Here is a 14,336-nt window from a genome sequence, read left to right on the forward strand (position 1 = left end):
CATTATATGACCTGCTCAAATTATTAATTTAATCTTTATAAGTAAAATTTAGTGTATAAACTGTTTGAATGAATTTAATATTAAGAAGAGATTGTTAAAGTGATAAAAAAATGTTAACTGGAAATTGTCTTTTCAGCAGTCATCTTCGATAAAACTATTCACACCAGTTTAAAAATGTGTTCAGTAAATCCAACCCTTTTTTAAGTGAAAAATTAGTATAAAAACTCAAATTAAATGAAACATTTTTGCTTAAAATAATATTTAGATATATATATTTTTTGTTTTATTAATGGGATGGATTAAACAGTGGTATGTTAATTTTTCGACACATTTAAATTAATTTAACTAGCAATATTTCATTTGACCAAGTTAACTGATTTAAAATTAGTTGATTTGTTCTCGTACGATTGGAACATTTAAAATCCGACCTCGACAATAGAAAAGTGAGTTAAAATTTCTCTATCCACTCGCCCCACCCCTGCAACAGGAACGAAATGATCATATCTCACCTATCCAACTATCCACCACGTTCCCCCTCCTCCCGATCAACAAGCCAAGGTACAAATATCATGCACATTTTTTTTCATCTTATTACCAGGGAAGAGGGAAGGGATAATAATGCCAGATTCAGTTTTATACTATAACATTTTCCTAAACTTTTGTAAAAGTGTTTCGCTTTTTGTTGCACCAACAACCGACCATACCGCATGACTTTCGTTATCGGCATAGTTCACAGGAACTGAACTGACATAGTGATAGTACTGCGGCCAGCTGAGCTGAACTTTCGGTTGCGTCTTTCGGTGGTTTTTTCTTTTATCTTCGACTTATTTTATTGTGGTTTAGTGGACTTTTTCGATCGTTGGAGGAGTTGTTTGGACTGCGAAAATGGATACACTGTACGCCGAAGCGGAATACATTTACAGGACGTCCAAACAGAACAACTCCGTAAGTACCCAACTTGATAATCAGAAAATTAAAAAATCGTACCTTTGTCGGTGAAGGTTTGGGCACCTGGCACTGGGTAAATAAACGGCAAGTCTCTTCTGTTCTGTTCTTCGCTGAACGTTTACCATAAATTCCTCCACCTCTCTTTGAACCACCAAGAAGGGACAAAGTAGTTAACCCCATTTAAAAAGTCATTATTATTTAATATCTGAATAATTTTGTTCATAAATTAAAGTTTAAATTAAATATTTCACAGAATGGGAGTTTTAAATATTATAATTGGTGTTTTTATTAAAAATATAAACAAATAAAAATTATATATATTATATATTAAAAATTATTTTTGTATTATATATTAACATTTTTCTTGTTTAAGTAGAACAAATATTATAAATTATTTACAATCAATACAATATTAATAATAAATTTGAATCTTTAATAATATATAATATTTTTACGTAAATAATGAATAATTAATTAATTTGTAATTAACACTTATATTTTGACATACAATGATATTTTGATATTTGAACTATTTTATAATTTTTAAAGTTAATTAAATTTAACAAGAAATATACCTTAATTAATTATATTTACTTTTTTTATTTTATAAAATAAGACTTATAATTACCTAATTGAAAATTAAAAAAATTTAAATAGATAATTACTAATATATTGGATGAAAATAATAATTAATTAAAATAGAAACAAAAATTTTAATTAAATAATACATACAAAGTGTTTATTTCAGTTCCTAGTAACTTCTTAATAATATTTTTAATTTTAATCTAATATTTAAAATGATTAATTATTTAATTACTTTTAAGAATTTTGTTGTTGCTAATTATATAATATTTAATATTTTTATTGTCTAAAATAATATTTTAGTGTTTTTCCTTTTACCTTCAATTCCTAATGACGTTTTTAAATATTTGTTTTAATTTTAAAGGAATTATATTATTTATAATTATTTATTTATTTTAATTTAAATTAGTTTATTGTTGCTAATTAAATAATTTTTAATATTTTTCATGTCTAAAATAATATTTCAGTAATTTTTCTTATACTTTTATTTCCTAGTGACATTTTTTAAATATTTATATTCATTTTAAAGAAATTATAATATTTAAAATTATTTTTAATTCAAATTAATTGTATTTTATTGTTGCTAATTAGATAATTTTTAATATTTTTCATGTCTAAAATAATATTTCAGTAATTTTTCTTATGCTTTTATTTCCTAGTGACATTTTTTAAATATTTATATTAATTTTAAAGAAATTATAATATTTAAAATTATTTTTAATTCAAATTAATTGTATTTTATTGTTGCTAATTAGATAATTTTTAATACTTTTGATGTCAAAAATAATATTTCAGTAATTTTTCTTATACTTTCATTTCCTAGTGACATTTTTTAAATATTTATTTTAATTTTAAAGAAATTTTAATATTTAAAAGTATTTTTAATTCAATTTAAATTATTTTATTGTTACTAATTAGATAATTTTTAATATTTTTGATGTCCAAAATAATATTTCAGTAATTTTTCATATACTTTCATTTCCTAGTGACATTTTTTAAATATTTATTTTAATTTTAAAGAAATTATAATATTTAAAATTATTTTTAATTCAAATTAAATTATTTTATTGTTGCTAATTAGATAATTTTTAATATTTTTGATGTTTAAAATAATATTTCAGTAATTTTTCTTATACTTTCATTTCCTACTAACATTTTTTAAATATTTATTTTAATTTTAAAGGAATTATAATATTTAAAATTATTTTTAATTCAAATTAAATTATTTTATTGTTGCTAATTAGATAATTTATAATATTTTTGATGTCTAAAATAATATTTCATAAATTTTGCTTATACTTTCATTTCCTAGTGACATTTTTTAAATATTTATTTTAATTTTAAAGAAATTATCATATTTAAAATTATTTTTAATTCAAATTAAATTATTTTATTGTTGCTAATTAGATAATTTTTAATATTTTTCTTGTCTAAAATAATATTTCAGTAATTTTGCTTATACTTTCATTTCCTAGTGACATTTTTTAAATATTTATTTTAATTTTAAAGGAATTATAATATTTAAAATTATTTTTAATTAAAATTAAATTATTTTATTGATACTAATTAGATAATTTTTAATATTTTTGGTGTCTAAAATAATATTTCAGAAATTTTTCTTATATTTTCATTTCCTAGTGACATTTTTAAAATATTTATTTTAATTTTAAAGGAATTATAATATTTAAAATTATTTTTAATTCAAATTAAATTATTTTATTGATACTAATTAGATAATTTTTAATATTTTTGGTGTCTAAAATAATATTTCAGAAATTTTTCTTATACTTTCATTTCCTAGTGACTTTTTTTAAGTATTTATTTTAATTTTAAAGGAATTATAATATTTAAAATTATTTTTAATTCAAATTAAATTATTTTATTGTTGCTAATTAGATAATTTATAATATTTTTGATGTCTAAAATAATATTTCAGAAATTTTTCTTATACTTTCATTTCCTAGTGACATTTTTTAAATATTTATTTTAATTTTAAAGGAATTATAATATTTAAAATTATTTTTAATTCAAATTAAATTATTTTATTGTTACTAATTAGATAATTTTTAATATTTTTGATGTCAAAAATAATATTTCAGTAATTTTTCATATACTTTCATTTCCTAGTGACATTTTTTAAATATTTATTTTAATTTTAAAGAAATTATAATATTTAAAATTATTTTTAATTCAAATTAAATTATTTTATTGTTGCTAATTAGATAATTTTTAATATTTTTGATGTTTAAAATAATATTTTAGTAATTTTTCTTATACTTTCATTTCCTACTAACATTTTTTAAATATTTATTTTAATTTTAAAGGAATTATAATATTTAAAATTATTTTTAATTCAAATTAAATTATTTTATTGTTGCTAATTAGATAATTTTTAATATTTTTGATGTCTAAAATAATATTTCAGAAATTTTTCTTATACTTTCATTTCCTAGTGACATTTTTTAAATATTTATTTTAATTTTAAAGGAATTATAATATTTAAAATTATTTTTAATTCAAATTAAATTATTTTATTGTTGCTAATTAGATAATTTTTAATATTTTTGATGTCTAAAATAATATTTCGGTAATTTTTCTTATACTTTTATTTCCTAGAGACATTTTTTAAATATTCGTTTTAATTTTAAAGGAATTATATTATTTAGAATTATTTTTAATTCAATTTAAATTAATTTTATTGTTGTCTAAATTTTATTTATTAGAATTTCAAGTGATTTTTATCAGTTTCTTATATATCAATTATAATAATAATTAATAATTTAATGGCCTTAATTATGAAATTTTTAAAATTTTGGTTGTCTAAAATACCATTTTACAATATTTTTAATCTCAGCAACAAAATTTTTCTCCTACGTTGGTTTATTTACAAGTCTGATAAATGACAGTGTTTAATGAAGTTATTAATTGTATGTAATTTGGCTTCTTTATTAACTAACAATCAGATCAATTTGTACCATAGCAAAACGACAGGATGTGTATATTGCAATAGTAATTTTAAAAATGGTTGCTTATATAATGTTTTGTTTATTAGACTTGATTAACTTTGAAATTACGATATTGTTGATAATTAAAAGTCAATATTGTTAATAAAAACATTTTCCGTCATAAAATATTAAAAAAAAAAATGTGTCGTTAAACCGGGTACTCATTAATGAAAGGTGAGAACGTCAATTAATCTAATTTGCATATTGATGCCTTCAACTTTTGTACGTTGTAAACATTGCAAAATTATGAAATGATACATAGCTCAGCGGTGTTTAGTTTGTTTAAATGTCGCGCGTTCGCAAACGTCGATTGCGACAGCTCCGGATTCAAGTTCAAATCGTTGAAAACGGATTGAAATGCCGCAAAGATCGGGCAATCGAAAGGACTGCGGCCGGTGTAATTGCAAAATTTTAATAAACATCTGTTAGATAATTTCCCAAGCAATTTTGTAATGGTTCCACTCGCGCCCGGTTCTGGGTAAGAGTAAAAATGCGTCTGATGCGGTTGCTGCAAACTAACTGGGTTAGGAATTCAAATTATCCGGTTGAGGCGGACCTAAATGTGTATTCGAAAACATAAATCCTCAATGTATTACTAATAAATTTATTGATTTAAGGTACCACCAAATATATCTTCAAGGAGAAATTTCAAAACATTTTTAAATGTTACATATCAATAAATCATAAGTAAAAAATATCAGTCATTATATTAAAATTTATTTATTCCTAAAAATAAAATCAATATTATTACTACTTAAAAAGCCTGAATTCACTTAAACAATATATTTCAGTATGCTGAAATTTGTATATCAAACTTAACCTCACTTTTCATAGTTGTGTTTCACATTTTAGTAATTAGTATATTTTCTTAACCTCACTTTTCATGGTCATTATTAACATTTTAGTAAATTAGTATATTGTATATTTTCAATAGAATTCATAACAAAATATATCTAAAATTATTTTTTTATGTAAATTTTGTTAATTTTTTATATTAAAATCAATAATTGAATCTTACAAATTGTATTTAAAACCCCTGAATTTATTAAAACAATATATTACAATATGATTAAATTTGTATCACAAACTTAACCACACTTTTTATAGTTATGATTCACATCTTAGTAAATTAGTATATTTTTTTAACCTCACTTTTTATGGTTATCATTTACATTTTAATAAATTAGTATATTTTCTGTAGAATTCATTTTTTATGTAAATTTTGTTCATTTTTTTTTAAATAAAATCAATAATTAAATCTAACAAATTGTTTTTAAAAAGGCTGAATTTATTAAAACAATATATTTCAGTATGCTGAATGATCTATCATAAACTTAACCCCACTTTTTATGGTTATGATTCACATTTTAGTAAATTAATATATTTTCAGCAGAATTCATAAAAAAATATGTCTCAAATTCTTTTTTATGTAAATTTTGTTCATTTTTTAAAATAAAACCAATAATTAAATCTAACAAATTGTTTTTAAAAAGGCTGAATTTATTAAAACAATATATTTCAGTATGCTGAATGATCTATCATAAACTTAACCCCACTTTTTATGGTTATGATTCACATTTTAGTAAATTAATATATTTTCAGCAGAATTCATAAAAAAATATGTCTCAAATTCTTTTTTATGTAAATTTTGTTCATTTTTTTTTAAATAAAATCAATAATTAAATCTAACAAATTGTTTTTAAAAAGGCTGAATTTATTAAAACAATATATTTCAGTATGCTGAATGATCTATCATAAACTTAACCCCACTTTTTATGGTTATGATTCACATTTTAGTAAATTAATATATTTTCAGCAGAATTCATAAAAAAATATGTCTCAAATTCTTTTTTATGTAAATTTTGTTCATTTTTTAAAATAAAACCAATAATTAAATCTAACAAATTGTTTTTAAAAAGGCTGAATTTATTAAAACAATATATTTCAGTATGCTGAATGATCTATCATAAACTTAACCCCACTTTTTATGGTTATGATTCACATTTTAGTAAATTAATATATTTTCAGCAGAATTCATAAAAAAATATGTCTCAAATTCTTTTTTATGTAAATTTTGTTCATTTTTTAAAATAAAACCAATAATTAAATCTAACAAATTGTTTTTAAAAAGGCTGAATTTATTAAAACAATATATTTCAGTATGCTGAATTATCTATCATAAACTTAACCCCACTTTTTATGGTTATGATTCACATTTTAGTAAATTAATATATTTTCAGCAGAATTCATAAAAAAATATGTCTCAAATTCTTTTTTATGTAAATTTTGTTCATTTTTTAAAATAAAACCAATAATTAAATCTAACAAATTGTTTTTAAAAAGGCTGAATTTATTAAAACAATATATTTCAGTATGCTGAATGTTCTATGATAAACTTAACCCCACTTTTTATGGTTATGATTCACATTTTAGTAAATTAATATATTTTCAGCAGAATTCATAAAAAAATATGTCTCAAATTCTTTTTTATGTAAATTTTGTTCATTTTTTAAAATAAAACCAATAATTAAATCTAAAAAATTGTTTTTAAAAAGGCTGAATTTATTAAAACAATATATTTCAGTATGCTGAATGATCTATCATAAACTTAACCCCACTTTTTATGGTTATGATTCACATTTTAGTAAATTAATATATTTTCAGCAGAATTCATAAAAAAATATGTCTCAAATTCTTTTTTATGTAAATTTTGTTCATTTTTTAAAATAAAACCAATAATTAAATCTAACAAATTGTTTTTAAAAAGGCTGAATTTATTAAAACAATATATTTCAGTATGCTGAATGTTCTATGATAAACTTAACCCCACTTTTTATGGTTATGATTCACATTTTAGTAAATTAATATATTTTCAGCAGAATTCATAAAAAAATATGTCTCAAATTCTTTTTTATGTAAATTTTGTTCATTTTTTAAAATAAAACCAATAATTAAATCTAAAAAATTGTTTTTAAAAAGGCTGAATTTATTAAAACAATATATTTCAGTATGCTGAATGATCTATCATAAACTTAACCCCACTTTTTATGGTTATGATTCACATTTTAGTAAATTAATATATTTTCAGCAGAATTCATAAAAAAATATGTCTCAAATTCTTTTTTATGTAAATTTTGTTCATTTTTTAAAATAAAACCAATAATTAAATCTAACAAATTGTTTTTAAAAAGGCTGAATTTATTAAAACAATATATTTCAGTATGCTGAATGATCTATCATAAACTTAACCCCACTTTTTATGATTATGATTCACATTTTAGTAAATTAATATATTTTCAGCAGAATTCATAAAAAAATATGTCTCAAATTCTTTTTTATGTAAATTTTGTTCATTTTTTAAAATAAAACCAATAATTAAATCTAACAAATTGTTTTTAAAAAGGCTGAATTTATTAAAACAATATATTTCAGTATGCTGAATGATCTATCATAAACTTAACCCCACTTTTTATGGTTATGATTCACATTTTAGTAAATTAATATATTTTCAGCAGAATTCATAAAAAAATATGTCTCAAATTCTTTTTTATGTAAATTTTGTTCATTTTTTAAAATAAAACCAATAATTAAATCTAACAAATTGTTTTTAAAAAGGCTGAATTTATTAAAACAATATATTTCAGTATGCTGAATTATCTATCATAAACTTAACCCCACTTTTTATGGTTATGATTCACATTTTAGTAAATTAATATATTTTCAGCAGAATTCATAAAAAAATATGTCTCAAATTCTTTTTTATGTAAATTTTGTTCATTTTTTAAAATAAAACCAATAATTAAATCTAACAAATTGTTTTTAAAAAGGCTGAATTTATTAAAACAATATATTTCAGTATGCTGAATGTTCTATGATAAACTTAACCCCACTTTTTATGGTTATGATTCACATTTTAGTAAATTAATATATTTTCAGCAGAATTCATAAAAAAATATGTCTCAAATTCTTTTTTATGTAAATTTTGTTAATTTTTTAAAATAAAACCAATAATTAAATCTAAAAAATTGTTTTTAAAAAGGCTGAATTTATTAAAACAATATATTTCAGTATGCTGAATGATCTATCATAAACTTAACCCCACTTTTTATGGTTATGATTCACATTTTAGTAAATTAATATATTTTCAGCAGAATTCATAAAAAAATATGTCTCAAATTCTTTTTTATGTAAATTTTGTTCATTTTTTAAAATAAAACCAATAATTAAATCTAACAAATTGTTTTTAAAAAGGCTGAATTTATTAAAACAATATATTTCAGTATGCTGAATGTTCTATGATAAACTTAACCCCACTTTTTATGGTTATGATTCACATTTTAGTAAATTAATATATTTTCAGCAGAATTCATAAAAAAATATGTCTCAAATTCTTTTTTATGTAAATTTTGTTCATTTTTTAAAATAAAACCAATAATTAAATCTAAAAAATTGTTTTTAAAAAGGCTGAATTTATTAAAACAATATATTTCAGTATGCTGAATGATCTATCATAAACTTAACCCCACTTTTTATGGTTATGATTCACATTTTAGTAAATTAATATATTTTCAGCAGAATTCATAAAAAAATATGTCTCAAATTCTTTTTTATGTAAATTTTGTTCATTTTTTAAAATAAAACCAATAATTAAATCTAACAAATTGTTTTTAAAAAGGCTGAATTTATTAAAACAATATATTTCAGTATGCTGAATGTTCTATGATAAACTTAACCCCACTTTTTATGGTTATGATTCACATTTTAGTAAATTAATATATTTTCAGCAGAATTCATAAAAAAATATGTCTCAAATTCTTTTTTATGTAAATTTTGTTCATTTTTTAAAATAAAACCAATAATTAAATCTAACAAATTGTTTTTAAAAAGGCAGAATTTATTAAAACAATATATTTAAGTATACTGAATGTTGTTTCATAAACTTAACCCCACCTTTTATGGTTATGATTCATATTTTAGAAAATTAGTACATTTTTTATCCTCACTTTTTATAGTTATTATTCACATTTTAGTAAATTAGTATATTTTCAGCAGAATTCATAAATGTATCTAAAATTATTTAAAAAGAAAATATATTTCAGAATATATTTCAATATAAACATCCTTGAAGCTTTAAAATTTGCAAGTTGTATTGATAAATTAAGTAAAATTATAGTTATATTGCTAAAATATTTAAAAATGTGAAGTTTATGCTTCATCATTGTTTGTTTATTTGTTAACAACTCACTACTAAAAAATGTAATTCAATTACATCTTTTAAACCTTGAGATTAGTTTTATTGCTTAAATGTTTGAAAGTATTTTAGTGTTTAAATCAGTAACATAATAAAATATAAGAAATTTTAATGCAATTCCCTGTATAAAGTTAGTTTACCTTTTTCAATAAAATGAGGAGATGAATAAGGTTGTACAACTTTCTTCTTTATCCTAATGGTTATTTTTAATTAAAAGTGAGTCTGATGAATCATAAAATTAATTAAAATTACTAAAAGGCAAACGATTTTTGTTTGCCAAATACGAATTCAAGTTTGTTATAAATATTAAAATATGTGTTTAATTGTAAAAATCATTGGGTGCAACATGCTTCTTTGGAATTTCTAATATATTCAGGCTTTAGCAATTTAATGATCTGCATAGCACTAGACTGAATAATGAAAGTTGTAATTGACATGCAATTCTATGTTGCTCGAAGGAATAAGCCAAAATGCGGTTTTGTCTAACGCAAGTGAAAATTAAACTTGTTTACATTACATTTTTAACACTGCACAAATATTTCAGTTTCCATTTTTAATCTTCAATTTATGTGGAATGATCTGACAATTTGTATAATTTGTTTTTTATGGTAATTCCCGCAATAAAGCCCAGAAATAAATGATTTATATAAATTATTCCCATAAATTTTAATTAACCGTGGCAATTATCGCAAAACATGAGTGTTAAAAAACAATCAGGCGGCTTTCGGTGATAGTTTCAGATATCCTATGCGTTCATTGCGTTATCCGGTTTAAAAGGAGCAAAACTGCACTTCGCCGTATTTATTTACAAAATTATAAATAACCGCTGTTCAGTTCATTAATATCTGGGTCGGTCTGTTATATAACAAAAGAGATCGGTTGCATTATAGTTGAAGGATAGATTTACTATTTATTTGGACCTGGATTTCTTGCTTAATGCTTTTAATGTTCTCAATGCACTCGACACTTGACTATGAGTTTTTCCAGTAATCTATAAGATGTACACATCTTTTCTGTTACAAACAACATAAATTATCCACATAACGTATCCTAACCTAACTTAACCTAACCTAACCTAACATAAAATAACGAAACCTAACCTAACTAATTAAAAATAAATAGTGTTATTGACAAAATGTATAATTTGTATCACATTTTTTATCTTAATTTATTAAGAAGAATATTCAGTGATTATTTTTTACACATATTTTCTGTTACAAACAATAACTTAAACAAGCTTACCCTTACATAACAACATAACTTATCCTAACCTAACTTAACTTAACCTAACCTAACCTAACATAAAATAACTTAACCTAACCCAACAAATTAATAATAAACAAAATCCATAATATTCTGCATAATTTGTCCCACATTTTTTACATAGAACTAATTTATTAAGAAGAATATTCAGTGATTACTTTTTACACATATTTTCTGTAACAATCAACAACTTAAACTAACTTAACCTAACGTAACAACATAACGTATCCCAACCTAATCTAACCTAACTTAACCTAACCTAACCATTTAAAAATAAATAGTATTATTAACAAAATGTATTGTTCTGCACAATTTGTGATTATTTTTTACACATATTTCCTGTTACAAACAACTTAAACTAACTTAACCTAACATAATCTAACCTAACCTAACTTAACTTAACCTAACCTAAGCTAATCTAACCTAACCTAACCTAACCAATTAAAAATAAATATTGTTATTAACAAAATGTATTGTTATACATAATTTGTCCCATACTTTTTGTCTGAAACTAATTTATTAGGAAGAATTTTCAGTGATTTTTTCTTTTTCATCACCTGAAAAGCTCATTATTGTACTAATTAGATTATTTAAGTACTTTTCTATAAAAACTTGAAACATTGTATATAATTAAGAAATATATTTAATGATGATATTAACAATATAATTTATTTTTTTATTAGCAATTAATCAGACATTTTTAAATGGTGTCAACTTGAAGGTTAAACAAATATAAATTTTCAATACTAATTGAACTTTTGTATCGAAAAATTACTTTTTAAAGCTTTCCTCCAACATTTTTTTATAGTAAATGTCAAAAATGAATTTTTAACAGTGTTATTAACAAAATTGGTCCCCCACTTTCCTGTTAAATTAATTTATAATTAAGATTAAGTAAGTATTAAAGCTCAGAAGCTTCTTAATGGAAGTGCATTTCAATAAAAACATGTAAACGTTGTAAATAATGAAAAAATTATGAGCAAATCAATTTTTTAATTAAAAAAAATATGTATAAAATAAACAGTATAAGTACCTATGTAAATAATCCTTGTAGTATGTAAAAATTTTATTATTTTATTTTTTATTTTGTTGTAAGTCATTATAATAATACATTAATATTGAGAGACATTAGATTTTAGTACTTTTCAATATAAATGTCAAGACCTAAATATTTCACACGATATAAAAATAATTTTTATTAGTATTATTAACAAGCTGTTTTATTTTCACGATTCGTTCCAGTGTTCTATGTCAAGAGGATATTTTTAATTAAGTGCCTTCCATTATGAGAAATGAAAGGATGATTTGCTAATATCTCATTGCATTTGGATGCCCCCTCAATCTTCGACACTTGAACTCAGCTGTTTGTTGTAATTTTATGGATACACACTATTACTAACATAAATTTGTTTTTTTTTACAAAAAAAGTATAATTAAATTGAAGATTTTTATGACAATTGTGCTGAGTAAGATTTAACATGGTTTTTACTTACTATAATTATGTTAATTAATGTACAGAGTCATGTTTTTTTAAAAAAAATACAACCTTACAAACTTATTTAGTGTTTAATCTTATTTGAACTCTAAAATTTCCACCTCACATATAAATAATTTGGATGAGTTTAAAGAATGTTATCTTCAAAAGTTCTAAAAACTTCAAAGCTTTAAGTTCTTAAACTTAAAAATTTGAACTCTGAAAAACCTGAAAGCTTAAAAGACTTCAGAATTTAAATCTAAGAACTTAAAATATATTAATTAAATAAGAGTTTCAACATTTATTGGAACTAATAAATTTCCACCTAACATATAAATAATTTGGATCAGTTTAGACAATTTTATCTTCAAAAGTATAAAAAACTTCAAAACTTTAAGTTCTTAAGCTTAAAAACTTGAACACTTAAAAACAAAAACTTAAAGACATAAAAGCTTCAAGACATTAATCTAAAAACATAAAATAAATAAAGAAAATAAAAGATTCAACATTTATATTTCTATTTATCTAATTTGGCAATACCCCAACATTTTTTACGACTGCTCACAGATGAAATAATCCATTTCAAAACCGACAAAATCATTCGTTTAACTAACGAAGACTAAGAAATCGTTGCATTATGTTTTATTAATTCAATAGATGAACTAGTTCAGATATTTATTCGTTGTACATATGTTAGTTACATTATATAATTCAGGAATCAACGAAATTTCTGGTTGCGTGCTGCACAAATGATTGTGTCCAATTTACAACGTCTATCATTGAAATTAGTATAAGTATATGTCTTTGCTGTCACGAGACTTAAATTAATTAAGTCACTCACTAAAATATAATTTTGTTTTTGTCTTATTTAACATGCTAAAGCTCCTCAATATTTTTAATATTTATTGATGTTATCAGCCAAGGTTCAAACTCAGTTAAAGATCCTTCAATAATTAATAATATTTATAGGTGAAATTGGAGTTTTTAATAGTTTACCTTGGTTTTAAAACCCACAATTTTAAGTTCTAAGGTCGTATCTACAACAAATTCTAAATAATTTTAATAAATGGTCACGAAAAGATGAATTATGGTATTGATGTTACACAAATATTTATTTAAAACTTTAAACAATACACAAAGGAACTAAAAGTAAAACAAAAGAGACAGTTACTAAACAATTGCCAAACTATCATTGCACATTTTGTTCAACATGCTGTACTATGTGTTAAAACACATTTTATTAAATTGAGAAATTTCATAACGTTTTGAGTCTTTATCAAAATAAAAAAATATTTAATAAATATATTGACAAAGTAAATAATAAAATACAAACATTGTTTACGTGTAGTTATTAAATGAAATAAGTAAAATAATTTATTTCTGGTTTAGTACACAACTTAATGACATTGTAAAGGAAATGTTGCGTCGTTTACACATAATAACTTTTCAACGACAAATTGTTGACATAAACCTTTGGGGGCATTTTTTATGCGTGCTTAAAAATAATGGTATTAATAATTTAAATTGCTATCAATAAATACAACAATATAATTAGTTTTATATTACAATTATCTGTTTCATTAGATACCATATTATTTAGAATATAAATTTTTAAATTAAAAATTATATATTGTGACAAATGAAGGTTAAAAACAATCAGTAATAAAATGTACATTTGCATCTACATAAAATCATTAATATTAACATTATTAAATACATAAATTTGAACTGCAAATTCTAAAATTATTATTAAACTATTTATTTATTTATTTTTTATGATATTATTAATGATTTATTTCATTTAAGTATTTAA

The 14,336-nt window shown here is 21.3% G+C and overlaps 1 protein-coding gene across 1 annotated transcript in view; it reads left to right on the forward strand.

Annotated features, from left to right (window-relative positions):
• Positions 1–636: 636 nt before the first annotated feature.
• The window catches only part of LOC109598775 (elongation of very long chain fatty acids protein AAEL008004), a 32,131-nt gene continuing 18,431 nt past the window's right edge, over positions 637–14,336 (forward strand). The window contains exon 1 of the mRNA XM_020014698.2: positions 637–945. Coding sequence (XP_019870257.1) covers positions 886–945 — 60 coding nt within the window. The 5' untranslated portion in view covers positions 637–885. The remainder of the gene's footprint in view (positions 946–14,336) is intronic.

The sequence above is a fragment of the Aethina tumida genome, chromosome 5 (genome assembly GCF_024364675.1).
Source record: "Aethina tumida isolate Nest 87 chromosome 5, icAetTumi1.1, whole genome shotgun sequence".
In the NCBI taxonomy this organism is placed as follows: domain Eukaryota; kingdom Metazoa; phylum Arthropoda; class Insecta; order Coleoptera; family Nitidulidae; genus Aethina; species Aethina tumida.